At 39.1% G+C, this 19,246-nt stretch overlaps 1 protein-coding gene across 1 annotated transcript in view; it reads right to left on the minus strand.

The window, feature by feature from the left end:
• The window catches only part of ehbp1l1a (EH domain binding protein 1-like 1a), a 99,078-nt gene extending 85,216 nt beyond the window's left edge, over positions 1–13,862 (minus strand). Inside the window, exons 1-4 of the mRNA XM_072375857.1 lie at positions 13,549–13,862; positions 1,773–1,830; positions 1,101–1,196; positions 493–546 (exon numbers count right to left, since the gene is read on the minus strand). Of these exons, the coding sequence (XP_072231958.1) occupies positions 493–546; positions 1,101–1,196; positions 1,773–1,830; positions 13,549–13,652 (312 nt within the window). The 5' untranslated portion in view covers positions 13,653–13,862. The remainder of the gene's footprint in view (positions 1–492; positions 547–1,100; positions 1,197–1,772; positions 1,831–13,548) is intronic.
• Positions 13,863–19,246: the final 5,384 nt, after the last annotated feature.

Here is a 19,246-nt window from a genome sequence, read left to right on the forward strand (position 1 = left end):
TTCTGCTGTGAAATTTAAAAACATATGGGATAATTTCCTCGATGCATTTCAAAATGTATAAGATAATATACACTGTTGATAATCCTTGCTGTGGGAGTTCCATTTCCAATTAGGTTCTCTTTCAACTTAGGGATAGATTTACTCATATCATCATTACCGCTAGGTAACATGCTGTTGGCTTGTTTTAGGACTGAACCAAAGTTTATCTCAATAATCTTAACTTGGGTTGAATTGGACACCAACAAGGAACCATTAAAAGGCTTTGATAGTACACAATCTTCAAAGAGCATTTTAGCACAATGTACCTTCAGAGTTCAGGCCTTGCCTTGGTATGTTGATGTTGCTTTACCAGCAGACAAATGACATGTAGCATATCAGGCATTTGGTCGCCATGATTTGAAAGTAGTATATTGTCCATCTAAGGTTTCCACTCAATGGTGAATTGAACAAATTAAACTACAACAAAGGAGAACAAAAATAAAACATACTCACATTTTCAATGACAAAAGTCCAGTCCTTGTCTTCAAACTCTTCCACAGTGGGTTCCTGTTAGTGAACAAATAACTGCATTATGCCTTAGCAATACTATCTTGTCCATCCAGATTAAATATATTTCCCTAAAGCAATTCAAATAATCAACCAGATATAACTGGCAGTGTGCACAGATGATAACAACATCTACACATTTGCTAAAGATAATAATCAGCAGTTTGCCTATTCCTAAAAGCTATCACTCAGCTATCAAGCTGTCTTTCTCGTATTATAAATGACAAGTTTTTGGAATCATTCAAGTTACAATCAATCAAGTTACTGGAGAAAGGGGAGTGTGTGGAGATATACAGAGATGTAGATTTGTTTTTATGTGCTTTAAAATGTAACTGTTGTGAATCGATAGGGAAATAAGATCTTATTTCTCAATTTTACAACTTTATTCTGCAACTTGTGCTGTGAATCCTGTAGACTAGAAGAGCTTAAACATGTCCACTTGCAATCTGGGAGAAGTGACCAAGTTTGAGTGTTGCATGACTATGACTGATACTTGGAAAGCCCTGGCCCAATTTAATCGCTAGTCACAGCCACATACAGACTTAACTTCATACCTTGAAGAGTGTGACAGTGATGCTTAAGCTCTCTGGAACCTGCCAAAGCACCGTCCCTCTGTCGGGGTTCTTAATCCCTGGCTGCCAGCTGTGGAGCTGAGGGAAATGAGAACAGAAGCAAGGGACTCAGGTTCAACATTACTAAATGGCCTTACCATGGACGGTATTTAGTTCATACAAAGCACAATTTACATCCATCCGTTTTTTATGCCCACTTAATCCAACACAGGGTCACGGGGGTGGGGGGTGCTGGTGCCAATCCCAGCTGTCATTGGGCGAGAGGCAGGGAACACCCTGGACAGGTTGCCAGTCCATCACAGGGCGCACATTTAACATGTAAAACTAAAATAGTTTTCTGCAGAACTTTCTATCAGCTTAACCATGATTCCCCAATTAAATATTTTTGTAACAGTGTTACAACGAGGTGTGTGGCGTGGTGGTGAAGAAGGACCCGAATGCAGATATTAACAAAAAAACAAAAAAAAACAAGATTTATTTCACAATCCAAATTAACAAAAGAGCCAGAACACAAAAATCTAAACTACCAAAACAAAACTTGAAACTAAAACCTGACTTGAAACTATGACTATGACAAAAGAGAGTGATATATTATCGCATATTCGTGACTGACATTTGAGCAAGTGCAATTTCATTTGTTTTTTCTATTATTACCTTTGTGCTGTGATGTCTGTTTCTTCTGATCCATACAACTCTCAGTTTCTCTGGTTGCCTGAGTAAAAGAGCACACAGAACAAGAGCATTTTATTGTTTAATTAAACCAATATTTCATTTAAATGGAGCAATTTTCATCAACTACAAATGGTGCCCAAGCACAAATGTAACATACACTCAAAATGTTTCCAGATTTCCAACAGAGATACAAGCTGCTCTATTAGACAATGCTATAGTCATGGGAGTGCCAATTTTAGCATGCTTTATCCTCTGATGATCATACATTTTGCACCAAAGGAATACATCAGTTTGCACCAAAGAAATATGACAAGCCACAATGGCAACGCTAAAAGAAAATAGTTCTGTGGTGAATGTCACCTCTCTTGAATGAGACACCTGCAGGGTAAAAAGTTTTCTTGACTCTAAAAACTATCAACATGAGAGGCAAATTATCCAGGGACAGCAGCGCATCTGTATATGCATTTGTAAATAAGGAATCTACTAATCAGAAGGCACAGAAAGCAAATGACAATGGAATTCAATACTTCCCCTGGGCACTGGATAGCGCAACTGGTTAAATGGGTACCTTGTGTACAGAGACTGAAAGTTGTTGTAGTAGCTGGTCTGGGTTAGAATCTCAACCAGTTACCCTTGGATGCATATTATGTCCCTTTCTCTGTCCACCTTCTGTTGATAAAGTTAATAGAAGCCCAAATTAATCATTTGTGTAGTAGGAGGTATCCAATACCACAATGTAAAGGAACATTTGCCATTCCTCAGTTTCATGGACAACATTAGAGTTGCTCACAGAAGCAGAGTTTAAATGAATTTGATTAACAGCAAGAACACAACATGTGTGGTTCATTGTGATTTATACTTATGTAAATACTTATATAAATGTTTTGCAATGAGTTGACAATTGAAAAAACACCAAACTGTTGTTTTATTTTATTGCAGGGGTTAATATATCTGGACTCTTTTGTTTTTCTATATTAGATAAAGTCCTGTTTAGCTGAAGGATTTTTTCCTAAGGCTGTACTAATCTCTGAGATTTTTAATTCAAAGTATAGATTAAGAATATTTTAATTGTCTTTTTATTACTGAAGCACTGTGATGGAGTGACCCCGTCCCTCATTTCCCAGGACCTGATCTGTAGTCTGCAGGCTATTAGGGGTGCACACCTACTAGTCTGGGGGTTTGGGGTTGGATCAGTATGGAGACTGGGGCATCACTGGCACTGATGGGTGCTAATCTAAAATCTGTTATGTTGGTGGTTGTGTATGAGTATTTTTGTGTATTGGGGGAATCTATGTCGGCTGTAGGTGATAAGGAGCACCTGTTACCCGGAGGTTGATGATTATGGGGGAGGAGTTTAATTAAGAGAGGGAGCCCTTTAAATGGAGAAAAGACGGGTGGAGAAGGGAGCGAAAGATGGCTGGGAATGATGTAAAAGCTGGAGCTCATGTGGGCTTGACTGGTAAAAAAGATATGTACAGACTGTAGTAATTTGGGGACTGAACACACATGTGGGGAGCAAAGGGGGCACAATAAATAGCTCCACCAAGAAACCAGCAAGGAAAAGTCTGAGTTATTCAGGTGACGCTGAACCCGGTCACCGGGAGGTGGAGTGGCGGACAGCAAACACCTGGGCCCGTGATGAAGAGGGCGATCGCCATTCGCACCTCATAACAAGCACCTTTAGAAATTCAGTCAAAATGGAGGACAAAAAAAGTGTTGTCTTGAAGTAAGCTTAAGGGAGGCATAATGTGCCCTTTTTTTTAACAAGTTGACATTCTTTCCTAAGGTCTTAATAAAACATCTGTAACAGGTTTTGGTCAAAATAAGTCTGACTCATGGATGGACGTCTGATTCATTACAACTCTTGCTTTTAAAACTAACTACAGCTATTTCCCTTGCAATTAATTTTAGGGCCTGAAGTGAAAGCTCCACTTATACTCTCTCTTCTGCAGAGTAATTACCTAAATTAGATCAGTGTAACATCTTCTAGCTACAATGTGAATACAAACTGGATACAAATTTCAGTCAATAACTCTTGAAGCATGTCATAGACATATAGCAAATACAAGTGCAAACAGTAAACCAAGCTCACACTTCCACCCGCCTTAATGACAGAAAAATATATTACTGTAAGTGTTATTCTCAAATATTTACATTTCTCTTATGTGCACCTGTTCAATCATATTGACACAAGTCATGTTTTGAACTTGCCCAAGGTTTTCAAACTCAGCACTACAGATGTAAAGCTAATTTAAAGTAGTAGCTGGCAGGCATGGATGTTGTTAGGCCTAATTTAAGGGGACTGGACCTACCATAAAATATCCTTAAACAAAAATCATATATTTATTGATGTCACGATTGGACTTAATGATCGCAGTGTTAGCATCCAAACTTCCACATTGCAAGTCCCTGCAGCCACATCCATTCCGTTCAAAAACGTTTTCATTCTCATCTTTCACTCTGACTGGAGCTGCACCTGCAAGTAACACCATGAGTCCTTGATTGAAGAGATTTTTGGTGGTAGTAGTAATTAGCTAACTCCAGCTAATTAATAGCAGAGTCCCTAATTATTGATCAACAAGGCGCTCCCTGTTTTGGCAAATAAAACTCTTGCTAGCCCTGTTAAGTTAAATTGCTAGCATGATCTTGAGTTTTGCCACTTGAGTTTCTCTCTCTGAAAAGAGACAGAGCTCAGTTTGTTCACTGGCTGGTATTAACATCAGTGAAAAAGAACAGTGAGTCCAATAATTATGGGTACACTCCTCTTGTCATAGGGATTGACACAGAGAACAAGGAGAGTTACTTTTAGTCTGCATTCGAAAAAAAGATATTGGTCAAAGACACAGTGCACAGACAGTACTTTATAGAAAGAAAGAAGTGTAGAAGCTATTTGTTTGTCTTTATTTTTAGAATAAAAATATTGTGAAAGGGTGGCTGTAGCTCAGGAGGAAGAGCAATCGCCCACCGATCGGAAGGTTGGTGGTTTGACTCCGGCTTCCCCAGGATACATGTCAAAGCGTCCTTGGGCAAGACACTGAACCCCACGTTGCCTACTGATGCATCCATCAGTGTATGAATGTGTTTGAATGGGTGAATGTGGCATGTAGTGGTAGAAGCGCTTTGAGTGGTCAGCTCGACGAGAAAAGCTGTATATAAGTACGGTTCATTTACATTTCATCCATCCATCTATTTAATTCATGTAGTTTAGGCATGAATCAATCTGTGGCTCTGCTTTGATTTTGTTGTGTCTTCAGCCTACATCAACATCCAAGTTCTTTTAAAGGGGAACTCCGGTATTTTTAAACCTAGACCTTATTTCTGGCATGAAATACGTTTAGCTACTCACCGAGAACAATTTGACGAAAGTCGGCATCCTTCGGAAGCTATTTAGATAACTTGCGATCCGTGTGTATCCATATGACAGGAGAGAACGGGGCAGAGACAATACAGCCTCTAAATAAGGTATTGTGTCTTTATTTCACCAATACTTTCAGCCGAATGAATGAACAAATGCATACTATAGCTCTGTTAGCTCATAGGTGCTGTTATGTGGCTACTTGCGGCTATAAGAGAGCTAACGGAGGGATTTCTACACAGGCACTCTGCTGGGACCACTTCATCCACACGCCCCCCTGGAGCACAGTTTATTCACTCATTTCTCTGTGACAGTCGGCTAACTTCATACAGAGTTTGCTACTGCTAGTTTTGTGCAACATGGCAGGATATTTATCAGATTTTGACAACGTGAATGACTACTCTGAGTAAGATGGAGCTGTGCTGCAGCCACTGCACTCAAATTCGCCATATTGCCTACCGTTTTTCTTCGCTGCGATGAATGAAATATTGGCGCCTCACCTGTGCTTTGCTGTTTTATAACCTGTAGGACATGGTGGGTGGAGACTGGGTGTTGGCCACTGCTGGAGTTCAGATTCTGAATGTGTCGCCAAGACGGCTGCAACAGTGCACGCGAAATGGACGCAGTTGTTGTTTTTAACACTGGGGTGGGTTTGTACGCACCCCGAATTCAAATATATTAGTGTAGAAGAGCTGGAAAAGTGATTTTTGAAAAATATGTCTCCTTTAAAGAATTATTTCAATGTAAGCAGTTATCTCCTGGAAGTTTTCAGTCCTTTGAATATATGGCTATACAGCTGAAGGCATCATGCAGAGTCCTGTTTCTGAATGTTTACAGGCCCCCCAAATATTGCTGTCTATGATCAGTGTTGATTTTGACTGTGTTTAAGGTAAACAAAAAATTTGTGCTAAAAAAAAAAAATCAAAAGAAAAAAAAAGAAATGTAATTATTGTTGATGATTTTAACATCCATATGGACAATCCTCAGCACAAAGGGACTAAAGACCTAATTAACACTCTGGACAACTTTGGGCTGACTCAGCATGTAACAGAGCCCACGCACAATAGGGGGCACACTCTAGACTTAGTGATCTCCAAGGGTCTGAGCATTTCAAAGATTACTGTGTCTGATGTGGGCCTGTCTGATCATTCCTGTGTTTTCTTTGAGAGAACGAGTTCAGTGCACACAAATGTCTCAACAGCAGTGATCTCAAAACGGTGTATAACTGAAAACAGTAGTCAGATCTTTAACCAGGTCTTCTCTTTAACACCTGCCCTGTCCGGGGGTTCAGTCAGTGAGCTCATTAGTAGCTTTAATACTAAAATGTTAAATGTTATGGTTACTATTGCTCCGAAATTTCACACAGTGGAAAATAGGAAAAGAGTGTTGGAAAGCTGAGCACAGATGGAGAAAAACAAATCTCCAGGTTCATTATGACATCTATAAAAAGAAACTTCACTATCATAATTTACACCTGAGGAATGCAAGGAAATCCTACTTCTCTGACATCATCACCAAAAACAGTCATAATGCTCGGTCTTATTTGCTACAGTTGACAGGCTAACAAACCCTCCTGTGTCAGTGGCAAATGAACTCCATTCCACCATGGCCTGCAATCACTTTGCCAAATTCTTCATAGACAAAGTCCAAAATATTAGACAAGCAGTTGGTACATCAGCAGCAGGTTCAGCATATGTACTGTGTCCACCGAAAACCGGTTTAAACACCATGACACTGTTTCAACCCATTAACAGTAAAGACCTGGAGGGCATCTTACGTCACCTGAAGTCCTCCTCTTGCTGTTTAGACATCCTACCAACAGGTTTTTTCAAAGGGGTCTCAAAGACTTTGGAGTCAGACCTGTTACTGATCGTGAACTTGTCCTTAATGTCAGGTGTGTTTCCAGAGCCACTAAAAACAGCTGTAATTAAACCTCTGCTGAAAAAGGACAATCTTGACAAAACACAAATTAACAACTACAGGCTCATCTCAAATCTCCCATTTTTAAGTAAGATCATTGAAAAAGCGTTTTTTCAACAGCTTAATTACTTTTTAACACAAAATAACTGCTATGATAGCTTCCAGTCAGGTTTTAGACAGCTCCACAGCACTGAGACTGCTCTAACCAAAGTGTTTAATGACATATGTCTGAATACAGACAGTGGAAAAATGTCAGTCTTAGTTTTACTGGATCTCAGTGCTGCCTTTGATACAGTTGACCACAATATATTACTCAAGTGACAGGAGTACTGGGCCGGATCTGTCCGGAACTGTACTAAACTGGTTCAAAACATACTTAGAGAACAGGAAGTACTTTGTGTCAATAGGTAACTTTACATCTGAGTAGACAAGAATCACATGTGGAGTTCCCCAAGGTTCCATCCTGGGACCTCTACTGTTTAACATCGACATGCTCCCACTGGCACAGATTATAAAAAAAAATTTAAAAAACCACCATAGCAATGCAGATGATACCCAGATATATATTACAATGTCACCAAGAGACCAGGCCCTGTACAGGCCTTTGGTAAATGCATTGAGGAGATTAATGACTGGATGTGCCACAATTTTCTCCAGCTAAACAAAACCAAAACTGAGGTAACTGTCTTTGGAGCCAAAGAAAAATGATTACAGGTCACCACAGAGCTTCAATCTATACACCTAAAAACTACCAACCAGGCTAGAAATCTGGGTGTAGTGATGGACTCAGACCTAAATTTGGAAAAACACATTAAAGCAATAACAAAGTCAGCCTACTACCACCTTAAGAATATATCAAGGTTAAAAGATCTGATGTCTCAGCAGGACCTGGAAAAACTAATCCATGCATTTGTGGTGCACCTAAAAAAGGGGTCACCACATATTTTTGGTTATATGGTAATTTTGAAATGTTTTAAAATTTGTTCGTGTTTTAAAAAAACACGAATAATAAATAATAAATAATAATAAATAATATTCTGTTTGTATATCGGCATAGTAACCTGCCTGTATTTAGTGATTTCCTGAGCTTAATGTAATAGCAGTAGTGGTACAGTGGAACCTGGGTTCGGGGGGCGTGGATTCCAGGTTGGTTTCCGGGGCGGACTTCCTGTTTACGTCGGACGCAATCTGGATGCTAACAGCAGCGCTCCGGTCTTCATTGTTCTCTGCTGTTTATTTATTCTTCAGGTCAGTACACGGTGAAAACACACCAGAACTATCTTGTAAAATGGTTACAGATTCTTTTAGTAGTAGATGGTACTTTGACACGGTTTATGTGCGCCGTTCTGCTAATATATTTAAGTTTTATCAGCAGAGGGTTAGCTTGGCAGGATGCTAGCCCGCGCCGGGGAAGTCTCGCGGGGCTAGGTGATTAAAAGACCGTGATATTTTACCAACTCCGGTTTTGGGAGTTTTCTAATGATTTTGTTTAAATCATCGTCAATGAATGTTATTTAGTGACACTGAAAGTAAAGAGAGAAACCATTCTCTGTTCATTAAGTGTGGGAATTCTGAGGTTAATGTTGAAAGAATGCCATGCTAAATTCTACATTAGTTATAAGTCTGGTAATACTAGTTTTGATAGGTAGTAAGTTAAAAATGGAGTACATGTTGATGTTTAGACCAGTCAATATGCAGTTAAATGCAGTAAAGCTCAGAACAGTTAATTAATCCTGTTTAATACACTTAGTTGCCTTTATTGAAGTGAAGGATGGCAAAGTAAAAGGAGGTGGTAAACGTAATTATTACGTTTGAGGAAAAGAAAGGTCATGTAAAGCATCAATGTTGTACACTGAAACAGTTCTGTTGTAATCAATAAATGAGACGCAATCTGGATGCTAACAGCAGCGCTCCGGTCTTCATTGTTCTCTGCTGTTTATTTATTCTTCAGATTGTGCACATCACTGTTTCATCAGTCCTGACACTCATCTTTAGTAGGCTTAATTATTGTAATGTAATGTACTGGAACAAACTCCCAGAAAGCCTCAAATCAGCTGAATCACTGTATATTTAAGTCCAGGTTGAAGACACATCTATGGTGGTCAACCATGTCCAAGTAGTTGTATTTCAGTAACTGTGGATGCTTGGTGGATACTGTGTGCTGGGCACCGTATCTGTTTTGTTTTCTAACCTACATAGGCCGCAGGGGGAGCTGGAGCCAGTCGCAGGGCCATATAGAGACAAACGACATAAACAACCATGCACGTTCACACTCCTGGGGTCAATTTAGAGTAACCAATCAACCTAACATGCATGCAGTCCAGAGTACCTGGAGAGAACCCAAGCATACACGTGAAGAACATGCAAACTCCACACAAAAAAAGCCCCAAACGGATTTAGAACCAGGAACCCTCTCACTATAAGGTGACAAGTTTCTCCTATTCCTTTTTGTCTCTTTTAATAAACATTGTATCTTTATTTTGCTTTGATATATTAGTTATTTGAGAAAAGTTATTTATCTTGTCAAATTTCACTTTTCTCTTAGATTGTTCCCTGTATTGTGTATTAAGAGTATTAAGAATTTGAGTAAAATCATATTCTTATACCAATCTAGTGGTGTTGTTTTTTTTAGCATTGTTTAACATTCTTTAGATCTGCAACAGGCAGCATGATGGTGTGGTTGTTAGCACTGTTGCCACACAGCAAGAAGGTTCCTGCTGGAAAGGATGAGGCCTTTCTGTGAGGAGTTGACATGTTCTCTCTGTGCCGTCCAAAAAAAGTGCATTCTAATTGGTGATTCTAAATTGAGTCAATTTAGCCATATGCCATACCTAAATGTGGATTTAGGTATGGTATTTGGCTGTTCTAATCAAACATTTTGCATTCATGTAATTTATCACAAAAGATTTTAGCAGAAGATCTGGTCAAGGTAACATCCCCCCTGCCCCACACAAGTTTGGTATGTTCAAAAGAACATAATGATAAAAATTTTCTGCAGAAGCGAAATGGAGGAGAATGTCTATTGCTTTTGACTCGCTATGTGACTTCCCCATGAGCTGACAGAGGCAACATTTTTTATGTTATCTCCTGAATGCAAAGCAGCTACAACACAGGCTCTGCATCAATCTGAAGTTCAAGCATGTATTGTCCATGAATATATGTGATCCATGTGCAAAAATAATTCATGAAAAACTGATTGGGTAATAATTATTTCCATTTATATATTGTGCTTCTGGGTCTATTCATCACAGATGACCATGGGCACGCTTGAACTTTGACCAATAGTAAGAAAAAAAAAGACTTTGCTAAACATGCACTAACAAGCTTTGTGCTAATCTTCAACCATGCCACATTGACTGAGACTGCGCTCTCTATTGTAGAAATTGCCAAATTCCTCCATCTACTGTATCCTCCAGCATCGTCCACCTTTTTGCATTGACAAACCAAAAAAAAAATGCACAGCAGTTAAATGGATCACATCATAACTTGCACCTGTTAAAACTACAAATATAGACTCCAAGTTGCAATAAACCAGAATCCTTTTTTGAAATTCACATAGAAACGCAATGACTGAATGGCAATAATGCAAGGTGCTTCCAAATCACACCATTTTTAGTTAAGTTAGACTCCTACCTTGTATTTGGAAAAAACAGTCCTCAAATATATTAAGGCATATGTCTCACCAGCATTTACAGCCTACACTCATAACAGCTGAAAAACTGACATTAGTGTTAAATTGCTATATTAACTGTGCTAATAGTTTATAGTCCTAACAGCAATTTATACTGGCAATTATACTCTATTGTCTTTTAATGGAACATATTATGATGCCAACAACTTTACAATGACAACAATTGAGGTGAAAACAAACCATTTAAATGCACCTTTTGCTAGCCTCAAACCAGATTTTGCCAGAAGGACCCTTGAAATTTCCCCAAAGAAAGAATCCTTGATTTTTTTAAACAGTCATATGGCGAGATTTAATGACATAACATCCTAGAAATGTAACTGTTAAGGATTTTTCCTTGACTTTGAAAAGTACTTCCAGTGAGGCCTTATGCCGACACATATCCAGCACAATTCTAAGTGATACAAAAGATAGGCAAAAATATATTGGATGTATACACAGACAGATACATACTGACAATACACAGATACACGGGGGGGGGGGGTCATGTTTAGTGGAGGCGGTCCTTGTTAAGTCAAGTAGTCATGTTTTGATCACAGTACAGTTTCCCATCTACATAGAGTTTGTCCACAGTTATGATGGCGTGTTTTCTTTCCTGAATGAAACGTTTCTGGATTGGGTGTTGTTATAATGCGGCCATATTATAACAACACCAACACCCTACCAGTCATCAGACACCCTGCTAGCAGAATAACCTGTCCAAAGAAGGAGATAGAAAGCACTGATATCAAGAAGAACATTCCTTATAATGCATGGAGAGTTTCACCCCAAGTCCAGCACCCTGAGACTGTACACTAAGAGAAAGGAAGGAGGCCGGGGACTAGTAAGAGTCAGAGCCACTACCCAGGATGAAAAAACAAAGATTCAGGAATACATCAGGAAGATGGTGAACCGCAGTGATGAACTGCTGAGTGAGTGTTTCAAGCTACTGAAATCCAGGGGAGACGAGGAGGAAGAGGACAAACTATCATGGAAAGATAAGGCCTTGCACACAGACAGCACAGAGGCACTAATAATGGCAGCTCAAGAACAAGCCCTTACGCACAAGAGCATTGGAGGCCAGAGTCTACCACATCAGACAGGACTCCAGGTATAGGCTGTGCAAAGAGGCTTTTGACACAGTCCCGCACATAGTGGGGTGTAAGATGCAGGCCAGTACGGCACACATGGAACACCATAACCAAGTGGCAGGAACAGTGTACTGGAACATCTGTGCCAAGTATGGATTGGAAGTCGAAAGTCAAAATGTGAGACACCTCCAAAGGTAGTGGAGAATGACAGAGCTAAGATCCTGTGGGACTTCAAAATCCAGACTGGTAAGCAGGTGATGACAAACCAACCTGGTCGACACACTACAGACAAAGGCTGTAGGGATAGATGTAGCAATTCCAAGTGACCGCAACATCAAGAAGGAGAAACACAAGAAGCTCGAAAAAATACCAAGGGCTGAAGGAGGAAGTTGAAAAGATGTGGGAATTAAAGACAGTAGTGGTACCAATGGCAGTCGGCTCCAGCAGATCCTGGGAACAACATCAGAGATTTCTGTCCAGAAGAGCTTATTTCTGGGATCAGCTAAGATCCCTCAAGCTCCCAGGCCTCTGGTACAGGACCCGAGCTTGAAGGAAGGGTTCTGCCCATAACAAGGGCAAGTGAGTATTTTTTTCTATATACACATATATAGAAATGTGTGTGTGTGTGTGTGTGTGTGTGTATACTGCATTGTAAAGCACTTTATAGAATCTAGATAAGGCTGAAAAGCACAACGTAGGTGCAGTGTACATTACTTGTACATTGGATTTACTTTTATAACTAATGAATGACAATGATTGACTAATATGTAGTTGTTTTTTAAAACCTAAATAAGCTAAATAAATTAATAGAGCCTGACTCTTCTACATCTACATTACCACTGACATAGGTTCTTATCAACAAAGGGCTCCCTTGACCTAGCTATGAGTTAGTTAGAATGAAGATATTAGAATGAAACTGCACTTCTATCAAAATTAAAGCACATAAATAAATGCATAAAAACTTCAAATAATTGTGACTTTGTCACAACAGCACTCGGAGAAAACATAGACCCAAACTAAAAGGTAAATATGTAAATCAGACACCAATTGTTCTCCCAAAAATAATCAGTCGTTCCCACAAGCAGCTTTTGAGTATTTCTGGGTAATCTTGTTAAGAAGATGGCAACTGCTGACGCTACACTCAACATTGACTCAATATTAAGAAAACATTTGCGGCAGTAATAGGTGGGCTCTCTCTGTAGGAATCATGGTATTTGTCAAGGAGCGTCAACATATTTCGATTACCTCTGGGCCAACTAAAAATAAATGCGTCTTTCTAACCACAAATCGTAAGGATCTGCATAATTCTGCGTTAGAAGCAATCACGCAAGTAGTCATGAAAGTAGCCTAAAGGTATCAAACCCTAATTAAGTACCTATAAGAACTGTTACGGTTTCGAAATCGTCCACATTTTTAACATTTTAACATTTGGGAGCGTTAACTCAAATCTAGAACAAAACGTGATGAATGATGGAATGACCGCTGAATTTATAAGCTCTAAAACTCACATATGATTGGTATAAACTGAAATATTCTTATAAACTTTATTGCTGTAAAATGAACAGGGTACATTTGAGCCCTCAGTTGCCACGGTGTTCTGACGCACATTTGCCAAATAGAATTCCTTTTCTAGATACGTCCGTCAGTACCTTTAACCAGTCTTAGCGAGTGTCAATGTCGCCATAAATAATGTATCGATAGATATGTGTTATAAAATGCACTTACCATTTATTTCTGCATTCTATTGTCAGTTCTTGAAATGAAGCAGAAAATTGGAATTTAGACGCTTTCTTGCCGATCCGCTGGAGCCGCTTCCACACCGAAGTCATGGCTCATCTGATAGTTTTTGCAAAAAACGACATAAAACTAAGACGACGTGGGTCCTCGCTCCTACGTCCAACTGTTTCACTTCATCAGGTTGAAATGATGATAACTCCTCACCGGTGTCCACTCCAAGCTACAAAACAAACACACGCTTCAAACAAGTAAGAGCTAACAACAAGCTAACTTGGACGAACTGGAACACGTATGACTATGAATTTCAAAATAAGGTCCTACTTGAATACAGTTTGCCAAAGAGGCAGATGTCAGGGCAAACACCAGGGTTCATATATTGAGCTATTAAGGTCTGTTACTTAGGGTTTTTTTTTGCACAGCACATCACTGTGAATATTACCTTTCAAAAGGTTTCAAAAAGGAAATTTCAACAGTAATTTCAACAGATTTACAGCTTTAAATTAGGGAAACACATTAATTATGGCTACATCAAAGAAAGTATTGTTTTTCAACCTTACTCCATGAATTCACAGCATCACTACTGCCAGTTCTAATCAAAACCAGAAACAGGCACAAAGAGCCAAATATTAGATTTCCTGGACCAAAATACATTTTCTCTGAATGATAGTCTGTTGTATTGAAGATAGTCTGATATTAATTATTTATTACTATTAATAGCAATGTATTAATAACACAGCAATTCACTTGGACACTTCCTGTGTCATCACAATTTTTTATGACTGACTTGATTTTGTTTTGATAAGCTTTACAAATCACACCTTCCATTTGTAGGATAATTTAAAAAATATAGGTTGTTCTTAAAGGGTGATGCTCAAGTTAAACTCAAGAAAATATTAAATTTATGATGATTGATCATTAAACAGGTAGATATAAACAGGTAGATACCACAGGTTAGTAGGCTGTTTGGTTTGTCTTCAGATTATTATTACAGTCATTTAATGATATCTGTACTGTGTACACATACATAATTATTATTTACATATTTGTGAATAATTAATATTAACCATTTTCCTTTGTTATAATCAGATTGTTATTATGAATTGTCAAAGAAAGGGAGGACTGTAATATGAAGGATGTAGAGCTACACTCAAATAGTCTTTAGTAGAGCCAAACAACAGTTGATTACTTCAAGATGTGTTGACGGGTATTATCAAGGACTGACTGCAAAAACACAAATTACTCCTGAGCCTGTCAAGGAACATTTCCCCTGTCATAAATACCGTATGACTGACCATCAGGGACTTTTCCAGTTTAGCACTGAGTCTATTTATAATCTCTCCTTGTCACACAAAGCAGTTATGAATATAATGTAGCTTCTGAGAACACAGAGAGACAGAACCTGTTCACAAAATCTCATCTAAAGTGCTAGTATTTAAATGTTCATACAGGGTTCATAATGTTCTTGAACTTTCCTGATTTGAATAACATTTTTTTCATTTTATGTTTTCTTACTTCATTAAATCCAAAAAGTAGCAAGTTCACTAAGTGTGTCCTGCTTCTATCTACTATAAAAAAGGCATAAAGAAATTCACAGTAGATCATAATGTTTGTAAATCATATAAGTCTTGCCATAGTTTCAGTGCTGGCTTGAGGATCATTAAAGCTGCTTGTAAATTGACTGTACTTGAATCCTGCTTTTCTAGTTTAGTTGACCAGTCAAAGTACTTCTAACACTACATTCCACATTCACCCATTCACACACATTCATACACCGATGGATGCATCGGTGACTGTTCTTTCTCCTGAGCTACAGTCGCCCTAGTGCTAATATTTTGACCACTCTGGAGTACAGTAAATTGTGAACACAACACTTGTCTTATTGATGATGTGAAATGGCAAGTGTGTTTGTAATAGTCACCAGTTTTCAAATCTAACAGAAACAGTACAACGTTAACATTATTTTTGAATGAAGTTCATGTCCATCTGATGAACATGAACTTCATTAAATTGCCATTGCCATTGCTGTTTGTTTTTGTCTTTCCCAATCCTGAGACATAGACAAAATCCAGGATTAGAAGTATGGCTTGTGTGATGGAAAGTATCCATTTTAGATATGGGAAAAATGACAGTTAATAGAAGTCAGAATTTGGATAATAAACAACCGCATGGTTTTGTATTATCTTTACAGTCTATTGTATAGAGCTGACTGTCCCTTGGGAGGAATTAGGAGCAGAAGCAAAAAGCTTCAATATAAGGAAAAAACTTAGGTATGTGGAGTTGTGGGCAGAAGCTGAGCAGCAAGGATGGAAAGTTAGGATATGTCCAGTGGAAGTAGGATGTAGAGGATTTGTTGCAAAGTCTGTTGTCTCATTGTTGAGGGAGTTGAGTGTAACTGGACAGAGTGTGAGGAAAATAGTGAAGGAAATGTCAGATGAGGCTGTAAAGTCCAGTCAGTGGATTTGGATCAGAAGAAGCACTAGTAGCTGTGGGCTGTGGGTTCAGCAGGGGGGACACACTCTTGGAAGAAGCAAGGAAGAAATCCATGATATATTTAAGTGGAGGGTGTGGCCCAAGTGAACCTTTTGAAACCAGGCGGCCATTTTAGGTGATTTAGCCTGTATGGCCTTGTTTTTGCTGGCATTTTTAGTGATTGTTGGACTGTTTAGGTGAGTTTGTCTGCTAAATCTGTGAGTGTGTTTTGTCCTGCCTCCACCTCTGGCATCCTCTATACTTTCATTACCCCCTACCCGAACCAGGGTTTGTATCCCTATTCGCTATGACTGGTGTGCAGTTGGTGAGAGGCTGGTGTCGCTTGTGGTTGAAAAAAAAGATGGTTGTTGTGGTGTGAGGAGCAGTGATGGCTAGACAGTGACTCTGTGGTCACTGTCTAGCCTCCTGAAGGTGTTGTGGGCCCAAGTAGACAAAACACTGATGAAAGGAAGTTCCCGTCTGATGACCCCAATGACATGTTGGTCAGCACTGTTCACTGGTCTATACAGGGATTATAGGGAATTATTCACTGAGTCCGGTCCATTTTTTTTAGCACATGTTTCTGTCGTTTTACCTTGAATAAAACGAATCACAATCACAAACAATGTCCCTCCATCCATCCATCTTCTGTGTATCAAGGAATGGTTCACAGGGGAGCAGAGATTCCCGTACTTCCCTCTACCCAGCGACTTCCTGCAGATCCTGAGCGAGTGAGTCCTGGGGCTGACCAAACTAGAAACCCTCCACCCTCTGGCCTCTAAAAATTCTGTTCATAAATGTGAAGTTATCCCACATTTTGTGTAGTGTCATAGTCAACCATCCTCTGCTACCACACCCCCCGCCCCTGTAGGTTATTTGGGGCGGATGTGTTAAACTCTTCCACCTGCTGGACAGTATACATTTGTTTGACTGGTGAAGCTGAGCTGGTGAGTTCAGAGTTATAAAATGTTATGTTATGTTGAATACTTGAAATATGTTTGTGTACGCGGATTATACGGTGGTTAATATGTTCGTGTCATTAATGTTGTGGTTTTGTGTATTTGTGTCGTTTCAGTTGATTACCTGGCTAACGGCACGTTTACTGTTAGCAAGTTAGCTAAGCATGTGTGGAACAGGAATGATTTAAGAAAAATAAAGCAACTGAAAGACAGTACTCGATGTTCGAGCTTGAGTGTGACACTGTTTCACCAGAATAAAACACCCTATACGGTTGGAGTTATTCAACTACTGTAGATAGTCGAGTAAAACCGTACAATAAAGGTTGTGAAAATAATCTGTGACAGTGTGTCTGACTTAAAACCTGAGCTCTCACTCTGGTTGTACAGGAATCGAATGGCCATAACAAAGGGCCTGAGACCCCATACTACAGAAGCATCTCCCGCAGGACACACTGGGCTTGGCAAACTCTCCCAAATTACCCCAGATTCCAGTATTCATGACCAGGATGAAAACCAAATTGCTCCTTCTGAATTGGAGGTTCAACTATATTCTGAACTTTTCTCTCATGTACCCCTGAGTAGACTTTCCCTGATAAGCTGAGAGGAATAATCCTCCTGTAGCTGGAACACACCCTTTTGTCCCCCTTCAGAGGCACTGTCCCTAACCTCCATACTATTTTGCAAAGATGTGCCAACCAAGACAGCTAACAACTAGACAACAAACTTCCATGTACAAATGTTATTCATCTAGCTACAAACTCACTAGCCTCTGCTTCCATGGAAGGTGCATCAGTTGAATAGAAAAGATCCTCAAGGTATTCCTTCCACCACCAGACAGTATCCCTAGTTGAGGTCAGTAGCACAAAAGCACAGCTTCCCCCACCTGAGGTATCTGACAGTTTGTCAGAATTTATTTAAGGCTGACCAAAAGTCACGATCCATAATCTTAAACTCTGCTTGGCCTGTCAGTACCGGGCAGCTGCCTCTGACATCCCACAAAGCTAACCAATTTCTGCAGTACTCCCTCTTCAACCTTACAGCTTCATTTATCTCAGGTGTCCACCACCGGGTTCAGTGGTTGCCACTATGATTTTCACAATCTGCCTTATGATAGCAGATCCGTACAGCTGCCTCAGCAATTGAGGCCTCAAATACAGTCAATTCAGTCACCAGCCTCCTTTGAAATTTTGGAGACGGTCTGCTAGATATTAGAGTTGAAGATCTGCTCAATCTCTGCCAATAAAAATTCTACAGAGATTGTTTTAGTGATAAGATATACACATAAAAGCCATAATGAACACTGACAGGTATAGTGAGTAACATTGCCTATCTAAACAACGATATTATGCTGGTAAAACCTGAATCCACAAGCAGTGGGCTCTGAAAACAGTTCTCAGGAAAGGCTCAAAGAATATTTCAGTCTTGCATATTCAACTGGCCTCAGAACACAGATAATCAGTCCAATTTATCATCTTTATGTTGCAATTTGTTTCTTTAACAAAAAAACCCATAATCAAACAAAAAAAAAAACAATAAGCAGTACAGATGTAATGCTATCTGTTTCATGACTACCGTATTTGATGTTTCTTTTGGCAAGACCAGTCTGCAGTAAAGTTGTTTTATTTATTTATTCATTGACGTATCATACTTTTTAAGTTCAGTTGCATTATATTTCCAACTAATTTAACTTTAAGGGAATGACTCTTATAAGGAAAGACTTTTACAAATTCTTGCTCTAGATGAGCTCTCCATAACAATTCTTTTTTTAACAACATTTTTATTGAACTTTTATATATATTCCATTTATACAGATAAACAATGACATCCATAAAATAAACAGTCACAATTTCACAAGACATTTCACATATTTCACACATTCAAAACAAACAGCACACACAAACACTCAACTACGCACGTCAATACAGCAGTTTCAAGTTTGATTGTGCATTTTAACGTTTAAGAAATTCCATTTAAGGTTTCCACACATTCTCAAACTCTGTAGTTCTTCCCCTGATAAAAAGTCATTCTTTCCAACACCATACAAGATGCCATCTCCTTTATACACATTTTTATCAAGGACACATCCATTTTTTTCCAAAACAGAGCAATCCTCCTCCTGGTTTGTAGGAGTCCAAAATCAATTAAAATTGATTCTTTAGGATTGACCATAAGGTTTTCTGGATATATACCAAGTATACAAAGTTTTGCCTGATGAGGTACCTTTACTCCAACAATCTCAGTTAAAGTTAGAACAATTT

Source organism: Leuresthes tenuis, unplaced genomic scaffold (assembly GCF_036924035.1).
Source record: "Leuresthes tenuis unplaced genomic scaffold, fLeuTen1.0.hap1 SCAF_22, whole genome shotgun sequence".
Taxonomy (NCBI): Eukaryota; Metazoa; Chordata; class Actinopteri; order Atheriniformes; family Atherinopsidae; genus Leuresthes; species Leuresthes tenuis.